Source organism: Caenorhabditis elegans, chromosome IV (assembly GCF_000002985.6).
Source record: "Caenorhabditis elegans chromosome IV".
Lineage (NCBI taxonomy): Eukaryota > Metazoa > Nematoda > Chromadorea > Rhabditida > Rhabditidae > Caenorhabditis > Caenorhabditis elegans.
The window spans coordinates 16,353,523-16,376,924 of NC_003282.8; the positions used below are offsets into that span (position 1 = coordinate 16,353,523).

Here is a 23,402-nt window from a genome sequence, read left to right on the forward strand (position 1 = left end):
ATATATTTTGGTTGTTTTTTTGAAATAATACTATAAACTAAAATAAAATAAAGAAACAAAAACTTCCACTGTTTCTCATTCTTTGTTAATAAAATCATATTTCTGAAAGTTTGCTCTACGTCTTTCTTCATTTACAATTGTAGTTAAACTATAATTGCCTCAATTTCAAAACTAAAACATGACCTACCAATTTCCGATGTACAAAAAAAATCGAAAAACCGATAGACCCGCTGCATATTTTAGTTTTTATTAGTTCGAAAAAATTTCTCTGTTTCTAAAATATTTTTTCACAAATTTTTAGATTCCACTATCAATATGGTGTTTCCTCTATTACATAGTAAGGCATGCAAAATTAATTTTCGAACACCTAATTTGATGCAAAACTAATTTTCGATTAGTGATTTTAGATGCAAAACTAATGGAGGTGCAAAACTAATAAAAGTGCCTAACTAATAGAGGAAATACGGTATGCTACGTGTTAGTAATATTCAAAACATTTTGGTGTATTTTCAATGTTCAAAGTGCTGGAAAAATAATTACTGTTTGACGAACTTTTTATAAAATTTGCAAAACAGCAGGTCAAGTACTATAAGTTCAACTGCACATCGTTCTACATCGAAGCGACATGGGTAATATCGTCTGCATTGCATGATGTAATTTGCGTACTCGGCAATACTACAATATACTCAATCTGTAAAAAACAAATTATTAAAGATCCAAACTCAGTTTCTAGTATACTTCTTGTAACTGTGAACGCCTGCTCCAAGGGTGTTCTGTGTTTACGATTTCTGATGATCCTTGCATGTCTTGAACAAGTGAAACAGTTATCATGTCCAGCAGGTATGAAGTGTGGATAATATAGTATTTATGTAGATTAATATAAAAGGATAACGAATGAGTAATATGAATATAAAGTGATTAAATATGTAAACCTAGTGTATGAGGGAAACACATGATGGTCGTGTCCCCCCCAGCTAGACTGACCAGTCTCCTTCTCTTAGCGATAGATTCCCGCAAGGAGAGACATAGGCGTAGAGAGGTTCTTAGTAAATTTTTGAACCATTGCAGGCAATAAGAAGACAATTGATGATGATGAAGAAGAAAGCAGAAAGAAGACTTATTGTGTGAAAGTTGAGTGAGAGTGTGCACTGATCTCTGTTTTCTGAATTAATTTAGTTAAATAGAAAATCCTCAACTAGTTTCTTCTTTTTTCTCCTACCATTTTTGAAACATCTTGCATCGATCCTTGTGTACCACAATAGTTCTTGTTGTTCCACTCCTAGTACTTCTCCCTGGCACTTGTATTGTGAGATTAGGTTCCTTCACTGAGATAACTTCATAAGGTCCCAGGAATTGAGCGCGAAGTTTGTCAGTTTTCCCTTTTCGTAGCAATATTGAATCTCCTTCTTTGAAAATGGGATTATTGATTTTTCCCGAATTTCCATGAGCATCATTTCTCGCTTTAGTCTTCTGTGCGATTTTCTTCACATTCTCTGCATGCTGATATTTCGATTTCTGCTGCGATTCTTCATAAAACTGATCAGTAGATTCTGATGTTCCGACTTTTGGAAGTAGATTCTTCATTGCTGAGCCTGGACCAGGGGGTATGGACCAATTGGAATGGTGTTTTCGCCGTTGTAGCATTTTTCCTGGTTTTTGGTTGTTAGATTCAAGTTTCCTTGAAATCCCACCAGAACTCTCAAACGATCAAAGAAACTTCTTACTGGTGGTGATAGGGTAGTGAGCTCTGACTGTGGAGTGGAGTACTTAGATGACGATAAGACGCAAGAGTTTAATATTGAAATCATTTCAATTTTCCCGATTGTTTGCAAGAAGAACATTGAGAAAACTTTCGAATAAATATACTTAAACACATTTTTTGAAACTGAAATTTTTTGTAAAACCCTTAAAACTGTTTATAACACTCAACTTTTATAGCCAAAAGAGAATTTCAATGGTTTTTAACACGAGCACGATTTTTTAAAACCCAACAGTGTTTCCAAAGAATTTTGACAAAAAATTAGAAAATAAATCACGATAAGAACTAAAGTTAATACCCAGCTTTGTTTTGATAAGTTTCCGTTTCAAACAAAGATTTTTGAATTAAACGTAATTATACAACACTAATTGCTCACTTTTTGAGTTTTAATTTCTCGTTTATCTTATTTAGTGATTTTTTTTTCCATTTTCATTTTTAATGTTTTAATTTTTCCGCAAAAAACACCTAGAATAAAATAAAAGTTACCATTAAAACGTGCGGAGAATTAAAATTTTTTTAAAAATGAGCAATTAGTGTTGTATATTTACGTGCATGTCTAAAATTAGATAATAAACTCCTTACTAGGTATAATCAAATTTAAAGCGATTATCTGCATTTCTTTTTCCACCACTTTTCCATGTTTTCAGTGTATTTATACTTGTATTTTGAAGATAAATGCAAATGTTTGATTAAATTGCTATTTTACTACCGAAGCTGTTTTAAAGCGTTACATCTTTTTTTACGGCTTACCGTCGTTTTTAGGCGAAATCTTGCATTTATCTGGATTTTTCTACAAATTTCAAGTAAAAATACACTAAAAACTTGAAAACGACAATCAACAATCAGCCAATACTGCACTTGAGGTTGAATTTTTAAGAAACATTGAAACCGTAATTTTATTCTTCTAAAAAATTTCAAATTTTTTGAGAAACGCTGTTGACATATTTTATATTCTCGCATTGTTTTTTTTTTGAAGTTTCATTCAAGGAACTGAAAATTTCTATAAAAGACACAAATCATATTTTTAACCCGGCGGCCAAAGTGTTTGGAAGAATTGTTGGGAGAAATTTGAAAATTAGAGTTGTTAAAATTTTCTGTTTCATATAACTTTTATTAAACGTGCAAATTATTCAAGCACGATACCGATTGAAATCACATTTCGTTCAACTCTCCACCACGGGAAAATTTTTTGCGAATTTTTCATCCCCAAAAAAAAAAAAAAAAGGGTCCAGAAAAAACAAGCAAACATTTTTGTCGCAGTCACCGAGGATTGTTCGAGGATTTTCTGGAGGAAAATTGTGTTTTAAATAATGGATTCTAATAATGATAAAATATATGTTACGTCCTTTTTGTGCTAAAATACTTTTTTTCTGGTTCAAGAAATTTTCATTCATCTTGAAAATTATCACGTTTGTTTATTCTTAGTCAAATTGATCTCATAAATTTTTTACGGTTTCATGGCCCGTGTTTCAAATGAAATATTGCTGTATCAGGAATTAAAAATCATTTTTCATGGCAAAACGTTTCTTGTAAAAAACAACATATTCACGGAATCTTATAACGGTGAAAAAAAAATTGAATTTTCAGAATAAGAAATTTACCGTTTCAATTATTTTATAAATGCATTATTTATTTGTCTTTTCGTTGCTTTTATCGAAAAGTTGTCTTACGTTAACGGGAATCGTTTTAAACGAAAATTTCGAAAAAAAAGTGGGAACTTGTCCCTAGATATTGATTTGTGGTTGGCAATTTTGGCAACGACTCTATTATGTTGTAAGTTTTTAATTGTCATAGTAACAAAAAATAATGTGTACTATTTTATCATTCTTTTAAATTTTCACTCACTTTTTGAAATTTTGATATCACGAGAATGCAATTGATTATTATTTTTTTAAGTTTAAGCTCTCGTTTTAAAATGTTTGCTATTATGAATAGTCAAACTTGTTTGAAAAAAAGTGTTTTCAAAAAGTCAAATAATTTTTTAAAAAAATGTTTGAAACATATAAAAAATTTTCTGCATTCATGCCGTGAATGAACATTTTTCGTGAATGAAAACAAAAAAGATTTTCTTTGAAAATTACTGTTTTGAAAACTTTAAAACTGCTAATGTTTCGTGTTCTTGGTAAATAGAATCTCACTCCAGAAATCTCACTCAAGTGAATTCGATTCGCAGTAGTTGGCTCAAAACCCCAATGATTTTGAAAACCGGCATGCCTACCTACGTGCCTACAATGTGCGCCTTAAAGGCACGTAGACAGAAAACTCACTCGCCACAATACGTGGCATCGCCCATGAAGATGCTGGTGAAGGTCCGTAGATTTGGTATTTTCCAAGACAGAGGGTTTCTGCAAACTTTAAAATTTTGTTGCAAAAAAATTAAGTTTCAGTGTACCCGTAACATGAGTCCGGTAATCAGGTCATCAATAATATGACTCCGCCGTTGACAAGCATCTCGCGAATGATTTCATCGGCGATGGATCCTGAATACTACGAAAGGAAGGGAAACTGGATTGATTAATTTTGTAATTGTTGATATTTACATCAGTGTAGTGAAACAGTTGCAGCCGATGATATTCAAGCCTGCGAGACGTCGGCTGCAAGCTGATAGAACACTGCAGCCCACAGAGAGCAGGCCTTAAAAGTAACAACTGTTTTAATATATTTTCAATGTTTAATGTGTGTTTCTCAAAATAGTTGATACTTCTTGTAATGGAATTAAAATTTAAAATTAGAACGTTTCGAATACAGTTTCACTATGTCAATGTTTAAATGATTCAAATAAAACTAGCGATTTTTTCAAGATATTACTATGAGTGTGTTTCCAACAACTAAAAGAAATTGTTTGAAAAAATTAATTTTCTGTTCCAGGAGCCCACTTGAAGTGAACATATTATTTCACCGGCAATTTCCTTTTTGAACAACAGCACAATAAACTAGAAATTAATATGCTGGCAATACTGGGCAGTTTTTTATTTATTTATTGTCGTTTTCTTATCTTCTGAAATTTATTTTTGTACTGACTAAACCCAAAAGTAACCTGTTTTAAAATATTTCAGTCGATTGTTTGAAGTTATACGAATTTTATTGTTTTGCCATGTTCAGAAAATTGGGTTTGTCGACAAATTGAAATTTGATTTTATCGACTTAAATTTTAAAGGTTACTTATAAAATTATTCAATACAATTTTAATGAATAATCAATTTTCCAAACAATAATTTTTAAAAAATTCTACATTTTCGATAGGTTGTTAAATATTTATTTCGTTTTGAACTTTTATTGAATTAGTTGTTATTGTTGACTAAACAATTGCGTGCCTGATTGCATTCCTGATTGGTTTTTTGTTTCTTGAACGTGGTGTGGCCTCCGGATTCTTTAAAATTCCATAGATTCCATTTGAACTCGGTTCATTTTTAGTGCAACATTTTTTGTTTGTTTCATATTTTCTAGGAAGTTTCAGGGAAAAATGTATTCAATAATTTCAATTTTCACTTCACATTTCGAAAATGAGATGTTCAAAATTTGTTCACATTTTGTAAATATGGGTAACTTGTACGAACTTACAAGTTTTAGGCTCGAGATGTAGTACAACACAAATTCGGTCTCATTGAGCATATTTCTACTTTTCATATTGAAATACAATAGGATTGATGAGTTATTTTGTTTTAATTGGCAGCCGACATTACACTGGACGTGAGAATGTGTCCAGCAGCTGACAGCGTACTAGAACCCTTGAAATGTCCGGTGAGACTTCTCCAAGAATTTCTTGTGAAGGCCGCTTATTAATTTTAAGCCAGTTATTTGAACATATAATTTGAGTAAAGTTCCAAACTAATTGGATTTTTAAAAATAGAATTTTAGTGTCTCACAAAAAATTTACTGTTTCAGTAGATTTACATAAAATTTGAATATTTTCCAAACCATTGTTCAGCATTTAAAACTCCTTGCGAAACTACCGTACTCCTACCGTACCCCTACCGTACCACTACAGCAGTACCTAGACACTATTTCACTACCAACACAGTCTCTGCAGTTGTAGAATAAAAATTCTAAAAATCAAATTTCAAAATTCAAACTACATACAAATTTTAACACAGGACTGCACATTATTTATATAGTTCATAATGCTAACGTTATGTTTCACAATCACAATTTCCTTATCTTTTATAGTTTGGGGACACTCCCAAACTATTTGCAAACTTTTTTACTTTTTTTTAGTCATAGACTACTCAAATTCTGCGTTCTTCTTTATTACAGTTAATCTGTAAAATTCTAATTAAAAAATTATACAAAAATTTTAAAATTTTTGACTGTTTTACAATGTTTTCATTAAAAAATTGGTACACCTTGGAAATATTATTTGCATTAATTAAAATAGATGTTGAAAATAGTTTTCCCTGTTTCAAATATTTTTTTTGTCAAAAATGATAAATCTTGAAAATAATAATGTAAGTTAAATTGGTGTTGACACCGGTTTCCCGAGGCATCTCAGGCAACTCAAATCTAATATGAAAATATTAAATAGCAATATTTTTGTAGTAAATACGAGAAATAGTGCGTCCATATAATATTACTAAAAATTTTGAATAGATTTCGATTTTGTCTCAAAATATTACAATTTGATCTCAAAATATTGCGAAAGTGTGAAAATTTCTAGGTAGACTTCGGTTTTATCTCAAAAGATTACTAATTTGTCTCAAAAGACTGCGAACTCGTCTCCGAAGATTGAGATTTCATCTGCAAAGATTGAGATTTCGTCTCAGAATATTGCGATTTTGTCTCAAAATATTGCGAATTTGTCTCTAAATATTAAAAATGCATTCATCGACTATTCTAGAACTGTTTTGTGATAACTCGAAGAACTTTTGTTGCCATTGAGGGGAGTTGAACTTGTCCGTCGCTTGTCGTTGAGTCTATGAACCATTATCTTACCTGTTGAGCCATCCTGTACGTGTCGCATCTAGATTTAGTTATTACTTAAGTAAATAGTTGATGGGCGCACGTCCTTTTCGTTACTTTTGATGGGAAATCAGTGACTTTTCGCAAATTTTCTAAGTGTCAGAGCGAAATTGGATAACTTTCTTTGCAAGCGAATGTGGAAAAACGATTTATTTGTTATGCTTTTAAAAATGTTAGAATTGCAATTTTTCCGAATTTTTGTCAAAGAGAGAATAACATTTTATTTTTTCAATATTTTTTTTCACTAACAATTTGATTAAAATGATGAGTATACTGGGAACATGCTTGCTGTTGACAATATTTTATGATTGAAATCAGAAAATCTCAAACCCATCATGCGTGAATGTTGTAAGTCTACTTTAATGTATTCGACCAATCTTCGTGATTGTTTTTTTTTTTTTTTTATTTGCCTTGAGGATGACCCACAAGTGAATTTATTGTTTAATCAAAGTTAATCAAAACAATAAAAAAAGTCGGGACCCTCACGAGTCCGACAAAGAGAGGAAAGAAATATACCGGCATTGAGAGAAGAAAGGGAAAAGTAAAGACTTTTTGGGAAATTAGAGATCATAGAATTAATTATAACCGACAAACAAAATTATTCAAAACCGTGTTATGGAGGAATCAATAACTTTAACAAATTCACGGGGAGAAAGGAAATGGGGAGTATTATGAAAAATAGCATTCCAGACGGGGACAGTTGAAGTGAAAAAATCAGTAATTTTTGGTTTTGTACATATAATAATCATAGGCCTTCTTTTAGACTCGGTAATTCTGATCAGATCGTTTAGATTTGGGATTGTTTGACTGAATTTATAATATGACAGGCCAATTATCTAGAAAAAATTACATGAGTGGACAGATTTGTGAATTCTGTGGCTTTCTCTGCAAAAACTCCTTCTACAATATGCAACGAAAAATCAAATATCCGTTAACAGTGAGATACTCCATATATAGATTTTCATGTAGCTGTTTTTTACTTTGAAAAGTCTTTTATCATTTGGAAGAAAAGAGAATTTAGAACGGAACAGTAATCATAATTGTTGTATATATATCACGATCATGTGAAGCCGATGGAAATTTGGAAATGGTGTTTTGTAATCTTTATGGACTGCAAAAAGATTGCAAATTAATCTTAGACACATTTTTGTGTAATATTTTTAGATTTCAGAAAGATTGCGAACCAATCTCAAAAGATTGCTATGTCATCTCAAAATATTACGAATTTTTCGTAATATTTTCAGATTCAGAAATATTGCGAATCAACCTCAAAATATTGCGAAATATTCTCAAAAGATTGCTCAATCTAAAAAGATTTCGAATAAGTCTCGGAATATTGCGATTTTATCTTGAAATATCTCCCAACTACAAAAATATTGCTATTTAATATTTTCATATTAGATTTGAGTTGCCTGAGATGCAGGGCTATGGTAAACCTGGCTGCCTGCCAACGAGCTACTTTTAACAACTGCAACTAGCTAGAACAGTGCGTCTCAAGATAAATAGGAGACGATATGTAGTCGTAAAACTGTAAGAGGGAGTGGTATTCACATTATTGGCCCGAAACGAGCACAAATATTATGCTAATAGCTTTTAATTTGACCTTTTCTAATCAGAAATACTTTAAAATAAGATTTTGGATTGAAAAACTGAACGAAAGTATAGAATTTTCAAGAAAGGCAGTAAGTATTTCAGTTTGCCTTTTTTACATATCTTGAAATTTTTAAACATCATTCCGTAGAATACTTGTGCTTTTTAATCTTCAAGTTCAACAAATTTGTTTAAGAATTGAGACAGAAATTTCAAAATAAAAACTAATTTTGCAACTTGAGTTTCTGAAAAAAAGTACAGTTTCAGACGTTTCATAAAAACCTAAATATTAACTAATTAGCAATCGAAAAGGAGTTTTGCCGGTAAATAATAAAAACTAATTTCCGAAACTAAGACCTTATAGTTTAAAAATTTTACTGTTTCCATTATATGATATAAGAACCTCAACTTTATTACTTTAATAGATATTCTATTACTTGCGGCCACCATAAAAATATATGTAATGGATTATTTTTTAAGCGTTTGGAAAAAAATCCCAGTTCAAAGATATTAGTACTCGCCGCCGTTTTTAAAAAAAGTTCTAGCACCCGACATCTACCGGGTCCTCACTTATTTTTTTGAAAGAAAAATCCCGGTAAATGTCGACGCGAAAACTAGTAATTTAGTTAATTTTTTTCAAAATTACATCCTTCAAAACTTTCAAATTTTTTTGCTGTTTCAATTATTCTTAAATTTACAACCGTAATCTTACTATTAGTTTCATTAGGATGATGGTTTTTTTTTCAAACAAAAAATGTTTGAATTTCTGACATTTGGTTTAAAGTAAAATTCTAACCAAAAATCGCCAAAAAAGTTGTTTTCTGTTCTTTTGAACTCTTTTTTCCCGATAATATCTATTTTCAATGTGTTGCTTCTTTTTGGCATTGTCATGGTTATATAATTTTCTTTTTTGTTCAGTTTCGCTGAAATTTGCGAACATTTTTTGATGCTTAGGCCTCACAGAAACTCGATTACTGATACTTTACTGTTTCAAGAAAATATTCAAATGACAACGAGTTTTCCAAGCTACGCTATTCATTAAAAACACATTTTTAAATGAAAAAAACTATTTTAAAAAATTAGAAAATTTTTGACTGCTTCATAATCTTATTAATCAAAAATTGTTAAAACTTGAAAATGTTCGTCCAATAGGAATCAGGTTTTAAAATTCTGAAAATAATAAAGTTCCGAAATTTTAGTTTTTTTTCAAACTTTTCTCACAATTTGTGTCGGAAATTGTCAATATTTGAATCAAATCTATACTTTTTTTGCATAAATTCACTTATTTTTTAAATTATAAGAACCTTAGACCAATCAGCGTTCCGCTCCACCTACTTGTTAACCAATGAGCGGTAACCTTTTCCACTGATTGATTGAAAAGTCGGGGGGGTTAACTTCTGATTGGTTTGAATATCTTAAAATGTGGAAATTGTGAAGATTGGAAAAATTGAAAAAAAAAAACCCTTTTTTTCATTAAAATTAATTACTGTTTTAATGTTTTCAAAATTTAATCAGTGTTTTTCAAAAATAGTGCACACCTTTATCTCATTTTTCAAATTTGGCTCCGATAGAAATGCAAAAGTAAAATTTTGAAGTTCTTCATATTTTCAGTACAATTTTTTTCAAATACAATTTCAACATGTCGATATTTGAACTATTCAAATAAAAATAGCAATGATATATACTGCCGTCTTCCTCTAAAATGTTGTTGCTGGTAATTTCCAACAATAAAAAAATTGTTTGAAAAAATTAATTTTCTGTTTCAGAAGCTCACTAAAACTGAACACATTTTCAAAACATTTGTTATTACGCATTGTGATTTTCGAAACATTTTTGTTAACAAAAACTAGAAATTAACATATGAATACTGTGCAGTTTTTTGGTTGAAATGCTGGTAACTTTTGTACTCGCTAAACTCAAAAGTAACCTGTTTTTAATATATTTCAAGTTGATTCTTTGAAGTTTCACTAATTTCTTTTTTTTAACATTGGAAAAATTTGGTTTTAATATTTTTAATTCAAGTTTTTTTCGCGTTCATTTACAAAATCGGTCGTAGATTAGTCGAGAAATTGGAATCAGATTTTATTGACTTAAATTTAAGAGTTAAATAAAACATTATTAAATACAATTTTGGCAATTTTTTTTTCTAAAATGGAAAACTGCTGCTAAAATATAGTTTACGCAAAAAATATAGATGGGATTGAAATATTGACAATTTCCAAAACAAAATGTTAGGGAAAATTACAACAAAAAATACTAATGAAACTAACAAAACGGTTGTGAATTCGTTGAAAAAAATTATTGAAACAGCAAAAAAATTAGCTCAATTTTGAAGAATTTAATTTTGAAAAAAAGATCAATTAAACTGCTATTTCCCGCGCCCGACATATACCGGGCTTTTTCTTTAAAACAGTGTGCAAGGACCCGGCAGATGTCGCATTTTTTTGTTCAAGATTATCAATTAGCCTAAATTTTTTTTGAACTGGCATGCAGGCCTTTGGTAAACCTGCCTGCCTGCCAACTAGTGCTTCCATGGCAGGCAGGTGCGGTTTCAACGCCTGCCTAATACCTGCTTGCCTCACGCCGGCCTCTTTTAGCATTTTGACGTGAGTTTTCAAGGTTTCTCATTTCTATCAATTTGATGAATATCAAATTAATTTTTTTTAGAAAAGTTGATGTAAGGCCCGTATTGAGGCGAGAAGCAAGCAGGTGTAACCTTAAGGTCAGGCAGGCAGGCATAAATAATTGAAACCAAATTTCCGAAACTGAATCTTTTGGAAAATCTGAAAATGGATTTTTTGGCTCAAATTTCGTATACACACTATTTTTAAAAAAGTGAATATATTTCTGAACATTTTCGTATTCTATTCACAATTTTTTAATAGATACGTATGATTCTTTTCAAAGTACACATAGTCGGTTAATATTTGATGTGTTCTTATCATTTTCAGTCTGAGGACACGCCCGAATCATCAACCTACTTATAAACGTTTTCCTGACATGTTTAATGTGATGGTTGATAAGTTTTCACAAGGGTGCACTGGTTAACATCTATTTTTTTTTTAACTTGAAGCTTGTTTATTTCAAAAATGAGCACTTTTTCAATGAAAATTTTTTTTACTGTTTCAAAATATTTTTATAAGAAATCGATGAATTTGATTAACATTTTTACGTTCTCTGGTTGAAAATAATTTTTGACTTCAATTTTGTAATTGAAACAGTTCTTTTAAAAAACATTAAAAAAAATTTTTTTCACTGTTTCAACCCTTTTTTGTATAAAATGACTGATAAGGGAAGATCAACAATATTCGTTAAATCGCTCTAATAGTTAGGAAACAGTATATTTCTTCCCGAAATCTGTAATTATTCAAGAAAATGAGTCCAGATGATTGAAGCTAAAGCATTTTTTAATGTTGAATTTTCTGTTCTTTTTTTGCTCAAAATTAACACTTAAATATCTATAAAACTGTTTTTATTTGAGATCATAAAATTAATTTTTAAAAATATATTTATCAACTCAAAATCAACTTTTCACACAAATTTGAACACACAGCCAATCAGCGTTTTGCTCCGTCCACGTGTCAACCAATCAGCGGAGACCTTCCCACTGATTGGTGGAAAATTTGGTAGATCTTGCCGCTGAGTGGTCTAAAAATCTAACTTTTGAGGAAATTGAAGAAAAGAAAAAAAATTACTTTTTTTTTTTTTTTTTTTTTTTTTTTACTGTTTCTAATAATTTTTAATTTTAAATGTATGTTTCCAAGAACAGTAAAATAGGATTTATTTTTCAACATTTCATCAGTTCCAGAAAAAAAAAAGTTTTTTAAAAAATTTTCTGGCACATGGAAGAGTAATGTCAACCGGAAATGGAACTTTGAAGCAGAAATCTTTTTTTTTTCTTCAAATTGTCAGTATTTAAATTCTTTAGAAAAAAATAACGGTGATACAAAAATTCCTGTAATGTTTTCAGAAATTATTTGAAAATTAAAACTCTGTTTCAACAACAAAATAAAAATTGGCACTTTTCTGTTACCTCTATCGGTGTGTTTTTTGGCGACAATTTTCTCAACAAAACTTGTGTTATCCTTATTTTTCTTTTAGTTTCCTGAATTCAATTCTATTACTTTCTATCATGTAGTTTTTTGGAAACCGTAAAACTTGTAAAAAACTTCTACTGCTACATATTGTTCTCAAATATTACTATTTAAAGGTTCACGTCTTTAGAATAGTCTTTAAAAATTCTACTGTTTCGAAATGTTGTTAAAGAATTTTGTTGGAATTGTACCTTTGATTTGATTATGTTAGGAAAATTGGGAAATTTTTTTTTCGTGTTGAAAAAAAAATCCATAGGCCACATTACCATATGAAAAAAAAACATTTTATATGCATTTTTGTGGAAAAAATGAAATTAAATGAAATAATACTTCTTGATAGTGATAGCGTGATTTTTTAAAATATTAATTAAAAATAATTGAAGGCTTTAAATAATGAAAAATAAGCCGTACTGTCCAAATATAACTGTTAAAAAATTATTAAAAATTTCTAATTTTTTTATGATTTTTCAATTTTTCAAAAAAGAGGTCTGAATTATTTTTGAATTTCCGCGCAAATGAGTGATGTCATGTTTGACAATTTCGCGTTTAAAGGCAACACTGACTGAGTTTTCTCTGTGTTTTTTTGTATAAGTTGAAACATAATTTGTGCATTTCAGTCGGAAATAAATTTGCTAAAATTCTAAAATTCTAAAAAAAATTAATAATTCAATATTCGGAAAAAAACCAATCGGTGTTAGCGGAAAACTCAAAAATGTCAAAAATGACGTCACGCATTAGCGCGGGAATTCAAATTTGATTTCATCTTTTGTAAAAATTGAAAAATCATTCAAAAAAAATTAGAACATATATAAAATTTTAAATCCTGTTTCACAGAATACTCATATTTTGGCACAGATTTTTATTTCCTGGTAATTTCAGAGATTTCTTTTTTTTTACATTTTAATTTTTAAAGTGTATCAGAAGAATTTTAGATTAGTTCATACAATTTTGACTCAAAAACAAAATATTTTAACCAACTGCTTCATGGCGACGTTTTTAATTTAAAATATATTCTCACATTTTATTTCAACTTTTTTTCAACTCTTTAAAAATTCTCAATTTTTTAGACACAAAATGTACTACAACACAAACTCGGGCTCATTGAGCATATTGATACTTTTCATATTGATATTAATTTCAATATCAAACTATTTGAGTTTCAGTAGGATTGGTGAGTTTTTTCTTTTAGCTTGCAGCCGACATTACACTGGACTTGAGAATGTGCCTAGCAACCGATGCCAGACGGGTTATGTCAAAACTTTGAGATGTCCGCTGCAAGAATTTTCCTAGATTTTCCTGCAAAACATCGGCTGCATATTTATTTAAAGATTGCCAAAAAATCAGACCTCTCGCAGTTTCCCTAGCGGCCGACGAATTGCGGGTTTTTTTCGGACCGGATGCTCGCTAGCCACCATATCGTCCGCTGCTATAATTATCACAGTTTTTAGGTTAAAACTAACACAGTATTATTTTTCATAGCAGTAAGGATTAGTTTTGAAAAAATTGTGGACTGAAAAAAATCAACTGTTTCATCAAGTTTTCAAAAGTGCAACTAACCAAAGCAATATCAATGCTCTGGACAGAACGTTAGTTACATATCTTGCAGAAAGCACACTTGGATCAAAATCAGTACCAGAATCAGCTTTCGATTCACTGGCAGTCTACAACTCTGCACCATCAAAAGAGCTCCGAAAAAATGCGCTGAAATCTGCGGAAAACGACAGAAAAGAGCTATTAATTGCATCGAAACAAGAGAAGTCGAAGATTTTTTACAAGGCAGTGAAAATGGAGGCTCATTGTCCAGTTAAAGAAAGAATTTGAGAGAAAGGAGACGGTGGAAAATACGTTTGTAATCCGAAATTGGTGAAGAAGGACTGCACGTGAGTTTTGCAAGGCTTCGGATTTGTCGGCTGCTAGTCAGAAGCGCTAAAATGAACATAAAGTAATATGTCGGCTGCTTAACGAGGGGCTAGCCAACCTGTAATATGTCGGCCGCTCCAAAATGTAAACCTTTTTAATAATCGTTTTCTACCAATTATGGAACTGTTCCACAAATGGTACAGAAACTTATACTTTTTTTGCAAAACAGTATTTTTTTTTCAATTTCAGTTTGCTGTCTCTCGGTCTGAATAATCAAATTGGCTATGACAGCCATATTTATGAAGTCACCGGAAAACAATGCAAAATTCTCGGAGCAGATAAGGTGAGCTCTACTGCCAAATTTGAAAAAAAAAACCCCAAGAAATCTACTTCCAGGATCCCCAAAGGCCTAACACCAAAGCTTCCTACGAGAAAATGAACGGACAACTTTTTTCGGGAAAAATTCCCGACGAGCTCACAATTCCCTCAATGCTCCAGAAATCCGGGAGAAATGAGGTGGAGCTGCTGAAAATTGATATCGAAGGAGGAGAGTTCACCGGGTTGGAGCCGCTGATTAGTGAATATTTTGTGTGTCAGGTGAGTAATGGGGGGCCTATCAAGTGTCGGCTGCTGGAAGTATTCGGCTTAGAAGACAGTGAGCTATTTGTAAATATGCGACCGACATCTTGCGGGTTCCCCCTACCAGAAGTTAATGTCCTAGGAGATGTCGGGTGCAAAAGGAAAGCAGTGGGCACCTCACAGGATTTTCCTTAAAGGTTTGTAGAACTTGCGAGGTGTCGACTGCTTGCTACTTGTGAAGCGGCTGACATCATCCGGTTCAAATCTCTCCTATTAACCTGGTTTTCAAACCGAAAGATTTCGGCTGCTAGATTAACACTGAAACTTTTCAGATTTTCATCGAAGTGCACGGAAAACCCGCTGAGCACCTGAAAATGCTCCGAATAATGTCGAAGTTTGTACTTTACAGATGAAATAAAATTTTCAACAAATTCAAAATTCCAGATACGGTTTCCGTTTATTCAACATTGATGAGAACCCGTATTGTGAGAATTGCTGTGAATATAGTCTGATCAACGAGCTCTGTATGGCTCAATTCGGAGTTGTACCGCTGGGAAAAGTTATTCCAGAAATTAATGAATAATATGTGTTTGATTTTAGTGTATATTTAACGATTGTTGATTTTTTTTTAGAAAAATTTTTTGTTTTGCTAGCAGATTTTTTTAGATCCTGAGAATTTACCAAAAAGTTGAAACCGCTGAATTTTTCCAACTCAAATTTCTCGTCGAGTTTTTTAAAATTCATCACTAATGGTGCATTTTCAAGTTGTTATGAAATGGGACGTGTTAGATGTCATATCTGAAATTAGAAAGGTTTTTTTTAAGGTTTGCATCTAAATTAACGATTTTTAAAGCTTCATCTTCGTCCCCATTACTTTAAAAATGTTGTATGCTTATTTTATAATATGTGATTTTCAACGCAACAGAAATTCAGTACAAATTTACCATATACTTCTTCATTCACAAACTTTTGAACATAAGTGTAAGGGTTTAACCGGATCAGTGCTTCAATATCTACTTTGAAAGTTGTTCAATTTGAAAACATATTGAAACAGTTAGAACCATTTTTTAAGGAATTTGAGAAACAAAAACCGGTTTACATAGAATTGCGCAGTTTTCATAAAAGTAGCAATATTTTATGGGTATGCTCAAGAAATTACACTATTAAACCGTAAATATGAAGTTTTATGCAAAAAAGATCCTGAAAAAGGTTGTAAAATTAATGTAAAACTAAAACTAAAATCTAATGTTGTTCACTGTTTCAATGTTTTATCAAATATTTTACACTTTTGAATTGATTTGGTGTAATGTAAATACGACTATCCTTTTTGAAATTTTAATCTTAAGTTGTTTTGAGCCAAAACGCAGTTTCTTTTAGAAAACCTGTATTGTATCATATTGCCCAAACGTTTTAAAGTTCAGAAAATTTATGATATATGGAAAATGATACTTATATTTTTTTAATTCGGATATTATTATTTGGCTAACCTTTTCTTTAATATGTGAAACATAATTTCAAAATCCAAATCTTGAATTTGTTCTTATAAATATTTTTTCCAAAACTTGTTCTCTGTAAAATTAAAGGTTTTTTAAAATCAAAATTGGTTTATGAAAAACATTTAAAAAAATATGAATTTCTAGTAAAAAGACAAAAATATGACAAAAATTGTGCTAAAAAAAAGTTTTCAAAAATGCACACAAAATTCTAGATTTTTACTGTTTCAAAATGTTGAAAAATGTGATTCGTAAAAGCAATGATATTGGCTCATATTTGCTAATTTCTGAAAAAAAAGTTGTTGGATCTCCTCAACACAAGTGAAATGTCGGCTGCTAGAACTTTGAGAACCCGTCAGATGTCGGGCGATTTTCAGATCAGGGATTTATAGATTGGTATGTACAGTCTGCACAGACTCTGTACTGAATTCAACACAAATCTGTCCTGTGATATATAGGCTGCGAGCTTTTCGTTAAGCAGCTGACTTCTTCGAGTTCTCCTTGTTTTCAATACAAATATAGTGTCGGCTGCTAGATCGTGGTCGGCTTCAAAAAATCTGAACGAACGAGCTCTGTAGAGTTGTACCGCTGAGAAAAGTAGTCCCAGACATTAATGAATGAATAATATGTGTTTGATGTTACGGGGTTATTTTCATTCATTTTAGTTTATATTTAAAACGTTGTCAATTTAAATATGATGTATTTTGAAGGAAAACGTCGGCTGCTTTTGTATTCAAAATAAAGTATTTTCCGGAATAATTTTCAAAGTCTAACAATTTAGCAGTCCATTAAAGTCTGCTGAAGCGAATTCCTTTTTAAAAAAAAATGTGAAACAGTAAAATTCGAAAATTTAAGACTTGAACAATTTTCAATTTTCTTTGGTGCCTCGAAATTAGTAAGTTGTCCAATTTCCAGTATGCCGCCCATTTTTCGGCTTCTATTAAGTTGTGACGTCATACTTCCCATCACTGAGTAGGAGGAGCCAACCAAACACTGTGCTGGTATTTTTTTTCGCTGTGAGACCCTTTTTTCTTTTATTTTTTCTTGAAGTTGTGAAATTTGCAAAACGTTATTTCGAGTTTCTACTATTTCATCATTTTGACAAACTTTCTTGATTTGTTGGAAATTGTTTAAAAATATAACTGTTTCAAAATCTCAGAATTATTTTGAATTATTGTCATTAAATGAAAAACCGGCGGTTTTCAAAGTTTTAAAAGTTCCAGAACTTCTCTATGATCAAACCAAACTGATTGATATTCTTCAAAAATTTATATTACATTTTATTTTCAGAAAAATGTTTTTTTTTGTAAAACTTGCCGTGAAAATCACACTAGGTTTTTTGATCTAAATTGGTAATTTGAAAAAAAATACTGTTTCATTTACTCGCAAAAAATAAAATCTAATGAAAAAATCATATTGATGTTCCTTGAGACTTTAATCTTTCATGATGCACATTTGCAAAATTAGGTAGCCAGATTATATCGTTAAATGTTTCATTGTCCTATTGTAAGCATAACAGACATTGAATAAATAATTAACTCAGTCAAAGCGATCCAGAAAAAATTTTTATCAGAGAATTTAAAAATTCCCGCCGAATTTCTTATATGCACTTTTGATAGAAACCAACTTAAAGCCAATCATATGCAAAAATATAAAAACTTTGAATAATACAATTTTTTTTTTGAAATTAAAAATAATAAGTTTCGTGTTCTGCATTTTATAGGTGCTTTAGAGTTTTCATTCAGTAAATTTTTATTCCAAATTGCAGTAATTTTGCGGACTTTTATCAATAAAATATTAGTTGAAAAGAGTATGAAAAGAATTAATTTTGAGATTTTTGCTACATCAATTTTCCGAAAAACCTTTGAGTTTTTATGGAAATTCATTTTTCGCTCTGTTTTTTTGAAAAAAACGATTGAAATTTTAGCCAAAACCGAGACTTTTTGTAGAAATCACAAAATTTACTAAATTTTGAATTTTTACTGTTTCAATATTTTGACAAAAGTAAGCAAAAACACACTAAGCAATAGGAAAAAAATTTAAAAAAAATAAAAAATAAAAATGTTTCTTGTTGTGCATTTTGTAAGTGTTTTAGAGTTTTCCTTCAGTAACAGTTGTTGTGGAATTGTGTTAATAGAGTTTTTTTTTTGCGGAAATAAAATTATTTTTTCAAAAATGTTATCCTGAAATTAGGAATATAATTTTTTGTGTGTTTTTTTTTTATTTAATAAGTGTTTCAGAGTTGTTTTTTCAATGCAATAGTTTAAAACAAAATAATCCAAAATTTTAAGATTTTTACTGTTTCAATATTCTGACAAATTATTTAGATTTTATTCAAATTTATTGACAATCGTAAATTATTTTAAAAAAAAGATAAGATTGATTGAATCAACTCATATTTTCTCAAAAAACCACTTAAATTTGAGCCAAAGTCGAATTTTTTAGCTGAAATCACAAAACTTGCCAAAGTTTGGATTTTCGCTGTTTTAATACCTCGACAAGTATATGTGAACACACATTATTTCCTGGTTATAAATAATGGTGTAGATCAAAAAATCGAAAAAAATATGTGTAGTAAAATGTACAAAAAAAAGGAGAAAACTATAATTTTTCAAGAATATGTATATTTTGATTAGAAAAAATGGGGAAAAATTGATTTTCATAAAATTCATCATATTTTGAATTTTTACTGTTTCAATAACTTTACAAATTTTTGCATAAAGACACAATAAGCATTGCACTGTAATCGTGAATTGTCAAACCTAGAACCTTAACTATCGTACGACATACATAGTTTATTGGATTGAAGACAATTTAACAAATACATCAAAGACAAATAATATGTTTCATGTCGTGCATCTTAGATGTTTAAGAGTTTTCCTTAAAATATGTTTTTTTCTGTTTCAATATTCTGACAAATGGTTGAGTTTTTATTGAAATGTAATTGTAGTGAGTACTATTGAAGAGAAAAAAGATTGAGAAAATCAATCAAATATTTTCTGAAAACCCACTTAAATTACATCCAAAATTGCCATTTTTTGTCGAATTCACACCAGAGTTTAGATTTTCGCTGTTTTAATACCTTGACATATGAACCTCTCATCATCGTGATACTTCGAAGTCATAGAAATTGAACTCTCGTAATGTATAGTTCATTGGAATTAAGTCATTAAATAAAGAGAGAAATAAAATGTTTCATGTTCTGCATTTTATAGGTGTTTAATAGTTTTCCTTCAGTATAAGAGATAAAACCATAGCCAAAGTTGCAAGTTTGAGTTAATACTTTTTTTTTTGATTTTACGGAAAGAAACTTCATTTTTAAAATTGTTGAGATTGAGAATTCAATGTTTCGTGTTTATTATTTTTTAAGTTTTTCAGTGACTATGGAAAACAAAATAATCCTAAATTTTAAGATTTTTGCTGTTTCAATATTATGACAAATTGTTCAGATTTTATTCAAATGATTTTATTCAAAATTTACTGCATCGGTAAACGCGCAATTATCAAAGAAGATTATGGAGTCATTCAAGTGGTGTCGTGAAATTAAAAAGTGTATTTGAATACAATTTTTGCCACATCTGTATCAATTTTTTTTTGTCCCAAAAAACCAAAAATCAATTCAGCCGTGCTGAACAAAACTGCACAATTTTACATTTCTTGAAACTACGAAAAACATTTCAAACATTCAATTTTAAGTTTTTTGTTGTTTCAATATTCTGACAAATGGTTGAGTTTTTTTAATTGAAATTATTATTTTTCACGCAGGTTTTTTCATGATTGGCAAGATTTTTGCAAGATGAAGAGAATCGTCCAATATTTTGTGAAAAACCCATTTAAATTTCATCAAAATTGGAACTTTTTGTCAAATTCACAAAAAGTTTCGATTTTTGCTGTTTCAATATCTTGACAAATGTTCATAAAAGTTGTGTTTCTTTCGAAATCATTGAAACTGAACCCTCGTAAAGTATAGTCCCAAGGAAGGAAGTCAATAAAAAAATAATACAAATAAAACGTGTTTTGTTGTGCATTGTGAAAGTTGTTTAGGGTTTTCGTTCAGTTGAAGTACGAAAAACCAATTCAAAGTTGCGAATTTGAGTTAATACTGTATTTTTTTTGACTTTACTGAAATAAAATCAATTTTTAAAAAATGTGACACTACGATTAAGAATATAATTTTTCGTGTTCATTATTTTCAAGTTTTTCAGAGTCTACTGTGACTGTTGAAAACAAAATATTCAAAATTTTAAAGCTGTTTCAATATTCTGACAAATTATTTAGATTTTATTCAAATGTATTAATAGCAGAGATAGAGTAAACGGACAATTATTGAATAAGATTGGTGGATTAAAAGACTCAACCGATATTTTCTGAAGAAACTACTCAAATTTCAGCCAAAATCGTCATTTTTGCTTGAAACCACAAAACTTGCCAAATTTGCGATTTTCGCTGTTTTAATATTTTGACAAATGTATGTGAACACACATTATTTCTTGGTTGCAAATCCAAAAATCGAAAAAGATGTGTAGTAAAAATGTACGAAACTAGGAGAAAACTATAAATTCATCAAAAATATGTATATTTTGATTAGACAAAAAATGAGGAAAAATTGGTTTTTTGGGAGTTTTCTTAAATTAATTTTTCGTGATGCGAAATTTTTCTCAGAATTTGAAAGTTTTGCCATTTCAATACCTTGATAAATGCTGATTTTTTTTCTTGACGCTTTTTTACGGTTACTAGAAACATTAATAACTCCGTCAAGAACTTTTATTTTATTAATTTGGAAACGAAATTTCTAAAAACCGTTTCAAAAATTTGGCAAATTATTTTTGTATTCTGTAAAGTGTAATTGATCTGATAGAATGTCATCAATTATTTGAACACTTCCAAGTTTAACAAACTCAAATATGCCACATTTTCTTACTTTTTCGGCAAGTAATAGGCAAAAAGTGAGCTCAGAGCTGACAGAGAAAACACGGTATAATTTTTTTTTATTGAGACTTATGCCATTTCAACAAGTTGATAAAAAAATTTGGTCAGATAAATTTTTTGATAAATCTTCTTTTGAACGTGCCTCTTCCAGATTATTTGAAGCAGTGTAATTTTTTTAGAGTCAGAAAAAATTAAATTGGTTTCAAGTTGAGTGAAAAAAACGTAATTCAGTAGTAATGCGCAAATTCCATGAAAATAGTTTAGAAAAAAAGAGTTTAGAAATCTGAAATTTTCCGGCAATTTGACTGTAAATATAATGTTTTTTTTTATTGTGAAAATTATTGGTAAATTAAAAAAAAACACTATTTTAATATGATGTTCACTGTCTCAGTGTTTTATGAAATATCTTGTTGTTTTTTCCAAGACGAAGTAAATAGAAATCTTTTAGAGTATAATTTATGAGCAATATAAAACAGTAAATTTTTAGGATGCATCAGAGGAAATATTTAAAAATCGGTTATTTTACCTGTTTTCAAAACTCTTGGCAGATGAGATTCCATCTGCCTCAACGTGGCAGACGGTCAGACACCGCCTGCTCCAAAAGAGCAGCTGATGAGCCGCCTTGCCTCCTCAGAGGCAGACGGAGCACCAGCTTAGAATCTATTGGCATATGCTCATTGAATTCAGGTAGAAAAGTAACAACTAGTGATTATGGTGAAATAATTTCATTAATTGAAGAACTAGATAGCAAATTTTAATGTTTCAGAGGATCTTTTAATATCAATGTGAAATTGTAGGATTTTATAAAAATTATCGGAACTAGATATTTTTTTATAATTTTAGAATTTTACTGTTTCATGTTTTCAATTTTAGCAAACAAAATTTTTGAAAATTTTAGTTCCCATATTTTTTGATTTGCGTTTCTAAACGGGAAAAATTAAATTTAACAATATACCAATTTTCCGACTAAATTATTGTCTATTAAGAAAACGCGAAAATGTCATAATTGACATCACTCATCTGCGCGGGAATTCAAAAAAAATTATATCATTTTTTTATTCTCAAAAAATTGGGAACAAAATTGTATTTGGTAATTACGATCTATTTCCTGTTATTTAAAGCAAAAAAAATCAAAATTCAAAATTATTGAAAAAAGTAAAAAAAATTACTGTTTCAAAATGTTTAAGAAATCGTTTCACCTTATCCTCATTGGTTGATAGACTAGAACAAATCAAAATTATCTGAAAATCTGGAATTTCGTTTATTAAGAATAACAAAAAAATTACCGTTTCTCAAAATTAACAAATGATGAACAACTATTTTTAGCATGCTATGGTTCCCATAGGCGATGATCAATTGTTGAATGTTGTATAATTTGAATGAATCTTATTTTCATAGGCTTAATTAAAAAATATTTGAGAAAATTTTTTTTCGGATTTTCACGGTCTTATCATGTTTCTTTCAATACATTCATTTGGGAAAACACTTTTCGAAGCTTTTTCCGAAATTTTTTACCGTTTCAGCAGTTCATTAACCAGATATCTCAATTTTTGAGCTAATTCGTCAACAAAGTTTTTCTTCGGTAATTTTTCACACTTGTACAAGGACAAAGTATAATCTTAATTCTGAGAGGCATGAGACAAAATCATGATACAGTAAGTTGTTTTTCAAAAATATATGCTCCTATTTTCACTGTTACACATAAATCTTAAAGGTGGCGCCAGTGGGGAAATTGCTTTAAAACACGCCTATGATAGCACATAATCAAAAAAATTCCAAAAAAAATTTCAAAGTTTTATATCGTTTTTTGAAAATTAGAAAATTCTCGATTTGCATCAAATTTCAATTATTTCAATTTTTGATCATTAATTTTTCTAATTTACGACTGATTTTGCTTTTTATTTGGTGTAATTTTTTTGGAAGCTTAGTTTAAAAAAATCAACTGTGATCTAAAACCACAAAAGAAATAACGTTTTTCAGCCTGAAATATTTTCAACTCAACTCCAGAAATACAGTCTCTTCATTATTACGCAAGTTTTGACATACTGTGCATGTTGTTAGGTGTGTCAATGATTTTTGATACTTTTGAGGTCATTATTAAAGGGATTCATGAACAGTTACTCCCCATACATACCCATACCT

The 23,402-nt window shown here is 30.0% G+C and overlaps 97 non-coding genes and 1 pseudogene across 98 annotated transcripts; 74 read left to right on the plus strand and 24 right to left on the minus strand.

Annotated features, from left to right (window-relative positions):
* Positions 1 to 114: 114 nt before the first annotated feature.
* 21ur-1955 lies at positions 115 to 135 on the plus strand. Its single transcript, NR_066243.1, has one exon.
* A 179-nt stretch (positions 136 to 314) lies between these two features.
* Positions 315 to 335, plus strand: 21ur-1957. Its single transcript, NR_066244.1, has one exon.
* Positions 336 to 587: 252 nt separating this feature from the next.
* 21ur-8244 lies at positions 588 to 608 on the plus strand. The gene has a single exon (NR_066245.1).
* Positions 609 to 684: 76 nt separating this feature from the next.
* On the minus strand, positions 685 to 705 carry 21ur-13909. The gene has a single exon (NR_066246.1).
* Positions 706 to 1,819: 1,114 nt separating this feature from the next.
* 21ur-8650 lies at positions 1,820 to 1,840 on the minus strand. Its single transcript, NR_066247.1, has one exon.
* Positions 1,841 to 2,580: 740 nt separating this feature from the next.
* On the minus strand, positions 2,581 to 2,601 carry 21ur-12819. Its single transcript, NR_066248.1, has one exon.
* On the minus strand, positions 2,584 to 2,604 carry 21ur-3330. Its single transcript, NR_066249.1, has one exon.
* A 295-nt stretch (positions 2,605 to 2,899) lies between these two features.
* On the plus strand, positions 2,900 to 2,920 carry 21ur-1614. Its single transcript, NR_066250.1, has one exon.
* A 335-nt stretch (positions 2,921 to 3,255) lies between these two features.
* 21ur-8647 lies at positions 3,256 to 3,276 on the plus strand. Its single transcript, NR_066251.1, has one exon.
* Positions 3,277 to 3,404: 128 nt separating this feature from the next.
* Positions 3,405 to 3,425, plus strand: 21ur-3474. Its single transcript, NR_066252.1, has one exon.
* Positions 3,426 to 3,619: 194 nt separating this feature from the next.
* 21ur-1327 lies at positions 3,620 to 3,640 on the plus strand. Its single transcript, NR_066253.1, has one exon.
* Positions 3,641 to 3,693: 53 nt separating this feature from the next.
* On the minus strand, positions 3,694 to 3,714 carry 21ur-11289. The gene has a single exon (NR_066254.1).
* Positions 3,715 to 3,911: 197 nt separating this feature from the next.
* Positions 3,912 to 3,932, plus strand: 21ur-1201. The gene has a single exon (NR_066255.1).
* Positions 3,933 to 4,183: 251 nt separating this feature from the next.
* On the plus strand, positions 4,184 to 4,204 carry 21ur-301. The gene has a single exon (NR_066256.1).
* Positions 4,205 to 4,248: 44 nt separating this feature from the next.
* Positions 4,249 to 4,269, minus strand: 21ur-3599. Its single transcript, NR_066257.1, has one exon.
* A 281-nt stretch (positions 4,270 to 4,550) lies between these two features.
* On the plus strand, positions 4,551 to 4,571 carry 21ur-13763. Its single transcript, NR_066258.1, has one exon.
* A 93-nt stretch (positions 4,572 to 4,664) lies between these two features.
* 21ur-8613 lies at positions 4,665 to 4,685 on the plus strand. Its single transcript, NR_066259.1, has one exon.
* Positions 4,686 to 5,035: 350 nt separating this feature from the next.
* 21ur-12908 lies at positions 5,036 to 5,056 on the plus strand. The gene has a single exon (NR_066260.1).
* 21ur-668 lies at positions 5,037 to 5,057 on the plus strand. The gene has a single exon (NR_066261.1).
* A 623-nt stretch (positions 5,058 to 5,680) lies between these two features.
* On the plus strand, positions 5,681 to 5,701 carry 21ur-9445. The gene has a single exon (NR_066262.1).
* Positions 5,684 to 5,704, plus strand: 21ur-7002. Its single transcript, NR_066263.1, has one exon.
* A 233-nt stretch (positions 5,705 to 5,937) lies between these two features.
* 21ur-8891 lies at positions 5,938 to 5,958 on the plus strand. Its single transcript, NR_066264.1, has one exon.
* Positions 5,959 to 6,113: 155 nt separating this feature from the next.
* Positions 6,114 to 6,134, plus strand: 21ur-1153. The gene has a single exon (NR_066265.1).
* A 66-nt stretch (positions 6,135 to 6,200) lies between these two features.
* On the plus strand, positions 6,201 to 6,221 carry 21ur-3137. Its single transcript, NR_066266.1, has one exon.
* Positions 6,222 to 8,609: 2,388 nt separating this feature from the next.
* Positions 8,610 to 8,630, plus strand: 21ur-1068. Its single transcript, NR_066267.1, has one exon.
* Positions 8,631 to 8,727: 97 nt separating this feature from the next.
* 21ur-914 lies at positions 8,728 to 8,748 on the plus strand. Its single transcript, NR_066268.1, has one exon.
* Positions 8,749 to 9,023: 275 nt separating this feature from the next.
* On the plus strand, positions 9,024 to 9,044 carry 21ur-5337. Its single transcript, NR_066269.1, has one exon.
* 21ur-8441 lies at positions 9,025 to 9,045 on the plus strand. Its single transcript, NR_066270.1, has one exon.
* A 401-nt stretch (positions 9,046 to 9,446) lies between these two features.
* 21ur-4735 lies at positions 9,447 to 9,467 on the plus strand. Its single transcript, NR_066271.1, has one exon.
* A 369-nt stretch (positions 9,468 to 9,836) lies between these two features.
* Positions 9,837 to 9,857, plus strand: 21ur-9638. Its single transcript, NR_066272.1, has one exon.
* Positions 9,858 to 9,980: 123 nt separating this feature from the next.
* 21ur-2428 lies at positions 9,981 to 10,001 on the plus strand. Its single transcript, NR_066273.1, has one exon.
* Positions 10,002 to 10,104: 103 nt separating this feature from the next.
* Positions 10,105 to 10,125, plus strand: 21ur-13914. Its single transcript, NR_066274.1, has one exon.
* 21ur-10921 lies at positions 10,106 to 10,126 on the plus strand. Its single transcript, NR_066275.1, has one exon.
* On the plus strand, positions 10,110 to 10,130 carry 21ur-1228. Its single transcript, NR_066276.1, has one exon.
* 21ur-12486 lies at positions 10,113 to 10,133 on the plus strand. The gene has a single exon (NR_066277.1).
* Positions 10,134 to 10,353: 220 nt separating this feature from the next.
* On the minus strand, positions 10,354 to 10,374 carry 21ur-6252. The gene has a single exon (NR_066278.1).
* Positions 10,375 to 10,718: 344 nt separating this feature from the next.
* Positions 10,719 to 10,739, plus strand: 21ur-13148. The gene has a single exon (NR_066279.1).
* Positions 10,740 to 11,470: 731 nt separating this feature from the next.
* On the plus strand, positions 11,471 to 11,491 carry 21ur-8415. The gene has a single exon (NR_066280.1).
* Positions 11,472 to 11,492, plus strand: 21ur-4388. Its single transcript, NR_066281.1, has one exon.
* A 582-nt stretch (positions 11,493 to 12,074) lies between these two features.
* 21ur-11781 lies at positions 12,075 to 12,095 on the plus strand. The gene has a single exon (NR_066282.1).
* Positions 12,096 to 12,525: 430 nt separating this feature from the next.
* 21ur-11021 lies at positions 12,526 to 12,546 on the plus strand. Its single transcript, NR_066283.1, has one exon.
* Positions 12,547 to 12,596: 50 nt separating this feature from the next.
* Positions 12,597 to 12,617, plus strand: 21ur-1152. The gene has a single exon (NR_066284.1).
* Positions 12,618 to 12,933: 316 nt separating this feature from the next.
* On the minus strand, positions 12,934 to 12,954 carry 21ur-4339. Its single transcript, NR_066285.1, has one exon.
* A 315-nt stretch (positions 12,955 to 13,269) lies between these two features.
* 21ur-15413 lies at positions 13,270 to 13,290 on the plus strand. Its single transcript, NR_066286.1, has one exon.
* A 183-nt stretch (positions 13,291 to 13,473) lies between these two features.
* C35D6.5 lies at positions 13,474 to 15,421 on the plus strand (annotated as a pseudogene). The gene is made up of 6 exons: positions 13,474 to 13,570; positions 14,006 to 14,279; positions 14,509 to 14,602; positions 14,656 to 14,856; positions 15,171 to 15,232; positions 15,283 to 15,421. Coding segments are annotated over exons 1-6 (867 nt in total).
* Positions 13,967 to 13,987, plus strand: 21ur-3103. The gene has a single exon (NR_066287.1).
* Positions 13,971 to 13,991, plus strand: 21ur-3381. The gene has a single exon (NR_066288.1).
* Positions 13,974 to 13,994, plus strand: 21ur-14963. Its single transcript, NR_066289.1, has one exon.
* 21ur-2225 lies at positions 14,422 to 14,442 on the minus strand. The gene has a single exon (NR_066290.1).
* Positions 15,422 to 15,469: 48 nt separating the features above from the next.
* On the minus strand, positions 15,470 to 15,490 carry 21ur-4968. Its single transcript, NR_066291.1, has one exon.
* A 333-nt stretch (positions 15,491 to 15,823) lies between these two features.
* On the minus strand, positions 15,824 to 15,844 carry 21ur-13729. The gene has a single exon (NR_066292.1).
* 21ur-1575 lies at positions 15,827 to 15,847 on the minus strand. The gene has a single exon (NR_066293.1).
* Positions 15,828 to 15,848, minus strand: 21ur-12024. The gene has a single exon (NR_066294.1).
* A 292-nt stretch (positions 15,849 to 16,140) lies between these two features.
* 21ur-7696 lies at positions 16,141 to 16,161 on the plus strand. Its single transcript, NR_066295.1, has one exon.
* A 437-nt stretch (positions 16,162 to 16,598) lies between these two features.
* On the plus strand, positions 16,599 to 16,619 carry 21ur-3139. Its single transcript, NR_066296.1, has one exon.
* Positions 16,620 to 17,098: 479 nt separating this feature from the next.
* On the minus strand, positions 17,099 to 17,119 carry 21ur-2336. Its single transcript, NR_066297.1, has one exon.
* Positions 17,103 to 17,123, minus strand: 21ur-14600. Its single transcript, NR_066298.1, has one exon.
* A 338-nt stretch (positions 17,124 to 17,461) lies between these two features.
* On the plus strand, positions 17,462 to 17,482 carry 21ur-12150. Its single transcript, NR_066299.1, has one exon.
* A 266-nt stretch (positions 17,483 to 17,748) lies between these two features.
* 21ur-64 lies at positions 17,749 to 17,769 on the plus strand. The gene has a single exon (NR_066300.1).
* A 93-nt stretch (positions 17,770 to 17,862) lies between these two features.
* Positions 17,863 to 17,883, plus strand: 21ur-10795. Its single transcript, NR_066301.1, has one exon.
* On the plus strand, positions 17,866 to 17,886 carry 21ur-4149. Its single transcript, NR_066302.1, has one exon.
* A 46-nt stretch (positions 17,887 to 17,932) lies between these two features.
* On the minus strand, positions 17,933 to 17,953 carry 21ur-14003. The gene has a single exon (NR_066303.1).
* Positions 17,954 to 18,076: 123 nt separating this feature from the next.
* 21ur-15503 lies at positions 18,077 to 18,097 on the plus strand. The gene has a single exon (NR_066304.1).
* Positions 18,098 to 18,357: 260 nt separating this feature from the next.
* Positions 18,358 to 18,378, plus strand: 21ur-13719. Its single transcript, NR_066305.1, has one exon.
* Positions 18,379 to 18,439: 61 nt separating this feature from the next.
* On the plus strand, positions 18,440 to 18,460 carry 21ur-3299. The gene has a single exon (NR_066306.1).
* A 148-nt stretch (positions 18,461 to 18,608) lies between these two features.
* 21ur-8769 lies at positions 18,609 to 18,629 on the plus strand. Its single transcript, NR_066307.1, has one exon.
* Positions 18,630 to 18,675: 46 nt separating this feature from the next.
* 21ur-5168 lies at positions 18,676 to 18,696 on the plus strand. The gene has a single exon (NR_066308.1).
* Positions 18,697 to 18,860: 164 nt separating this feature from the next.
* 21ur-1632 lies at positions 18,861 to 18,881 on the plus strand. The gene has a single exon (NR_066309.1).
* Positions 18,862 to 18,882, plus strand: 21ur-7721. Its single transcript, NR_066310.1, has one exon.
* Positions 18,883 to 19,067: 185 nt separating this feature from the next.
* Positions 19,068 to 19,088, plus strand: 21ur-4941. Its single transcript, NR_066311.1, has one exon.
* Positions 19,089 to 19,275: 187 nt separating this feature from the next.
* On the plus strand, positions 19,276 to 19,296 carry 21ur-1744. Its single transcript, NR_066312.1, has one exon.
* 21ur-12210 lies at positions 19,277 to 19,297 on the plus strand. The gene has a single exon (NR_066313.1).
* A 153-nt stretch (positions 19,298 to 19,450) lies between these two features.
* 21ur-9538 lies at positions 19,451 to 19,471 on the plus strand. Its single transcript, NR_066314.1, has one exon.
* A 97-nt stretch (positions 19,472 to 19,568) lies between these two features.
* On the plus strand, positions 19,569 to 19,589 carry 21ur-620. The gene has a single exon (NR_066315.1).
* A 207-nt stretch (positions 19,590 to 19,796) lies between these two features.
* On the plus strand, positions 19,797 to 19,817 carry 21ur-10549. The gene has a single exon (NR_066316.1).
* Positions 19,818 to 20,079: 262 nt separating this feature from the next.
* 21ur-8390 lies at positions 20,080 to 20,100 on the plus strand. The gene has a single exon (NR_066317.1).
* 21ur-13448 lies at positions 20,083 to 20,103 on the plus strand. The gene has a single exon (NR_066318.1).
* A 216-nt stretch (positions 20,104 to 20,319) lies between these two features.
* On the minus strand, positions 20,320 to 20,340 carry 21ur-2018. The gene has a single exon (NR_066319.1).
* Positions 20,341 to 20,623: 283 nt separating this feature from the next.
* On the plus strand, positions 20,624 to 20,644 carry 21ur-15235. The gene has a single exon (NR_066320.1).
* Positions 20,627 to 20,647, plus strand: 21ur-5872. Its single transcript, NR_066321.1, has one exon.
* A 178-nt stretch (positions 20,648 to 20,825) lies between these two features.
* Positions 20,826 to 20,846, plus strand: 21ur-6306. The gene has a single exon (NR_066322.1).
* 21ur-11586 lies at positions 20,827 to 20,847 on the plus strand. Its single transcript, NR_066323.1, has one exon.
* Positions 20,848 to 21,007: 160 nt separating this feature from the next.
* On the minus strand, positions 21,008 to 21,028 carry 21ur-11013. Its single transcript, NR_066324.1, has one exon.
* Positions 21,029 to 21,051: 23 nt separating this feature from the next.
* 21ur-11817 lies at positions 21,052 to 21,072 on the plus strand. Its single transcript, NR_066325.1, has one exon.
* Positions 21,073 to 21,177: 105 nt separating this feature from the next.
* 21ur-6881 lies at positions 21,178 to 21,198 on the plus strand. The gene has a single exon (NR_066326.1).
* Positions 21,199 to 21,359: 161 nt separating this feature from the next.
* Positions 21,360 to 21,380, minus strand: 21ur-9210. The gene has a single exon (NR_066327.1).
* Position 21,381: 1 nt separating this feature from the next.
* Positions 21,382 to 21,402, plus strand: 21ur-4367. Its single transcript, NR_066328.1, has one exon.
* Positions 21,403 to 21,668: 266 nt separating this feature from the next.
* Positions 21,669 to 21,689, minus strand: 21ur-3320. Its single transcript, NR_066329.1, has one exon.
* On the minus strand, positions 21,673 to 21,693 carry 21ur-14556. The gene has a single exon (NR_066330.1).
* Positions 21,674 to 21,694, minus strand: 21ur-10910. The gene has a single exon (NR_066331.1).
* Positions 21,695 to 21,986: 292 nt separating this feature from the next.
* Positions 21,987 to 22,007, minus strand: 21ur-3230. The gene has a single exon (NR_066332.1).
* A 151-nt stretch (positions 22,008 to 22,158) lies between these two features.
* 21ur-1403 lies at positions 22,159 to 22,179 on the plus strand. Its single transcript, NR_066333.1, has one exon.
* A 294-nt stretch (positions 22,180 to 22,473) lies between these two features.
* 21ur-5694 lies at positions 22,474 to 22,494 on the plus strand. The gene has a single exon (NR_066334.1).
* 21ur-11590 lies at positions 22,475 to 22,495 on the plus strand. Its single transcript, NR_066335.1, has one exon.
* Positions 22,496 to 22,591: 96 nt separating this feature from the next.
* On the plus strand, positions 22,592 to 22,612 carry 21ur-6568. The gene has a single exon (NR_066336.1).
* Positions 22,613 to 22,819: 207 nt separating this feature from the next.
* On the plus strand, positions 22,820 to 22,840 carry 21ur-11441. The gene has a single exon (NR_066337.1).
* Positions 22,821 to 22,841, plus strand: 21ur-5434. The gene has a single exon (NR_066338.1).
* A 9-nt stretch (positions 22,842 to 22,850) lies between these two features.
* 21ur-13920 lies at positions 22,851 to 22,871 on the minus strand. The gene has a single exon (NR_066339.1).
* Positions 22,872 to 23,402: the final 531 nt, after the last annotated feature.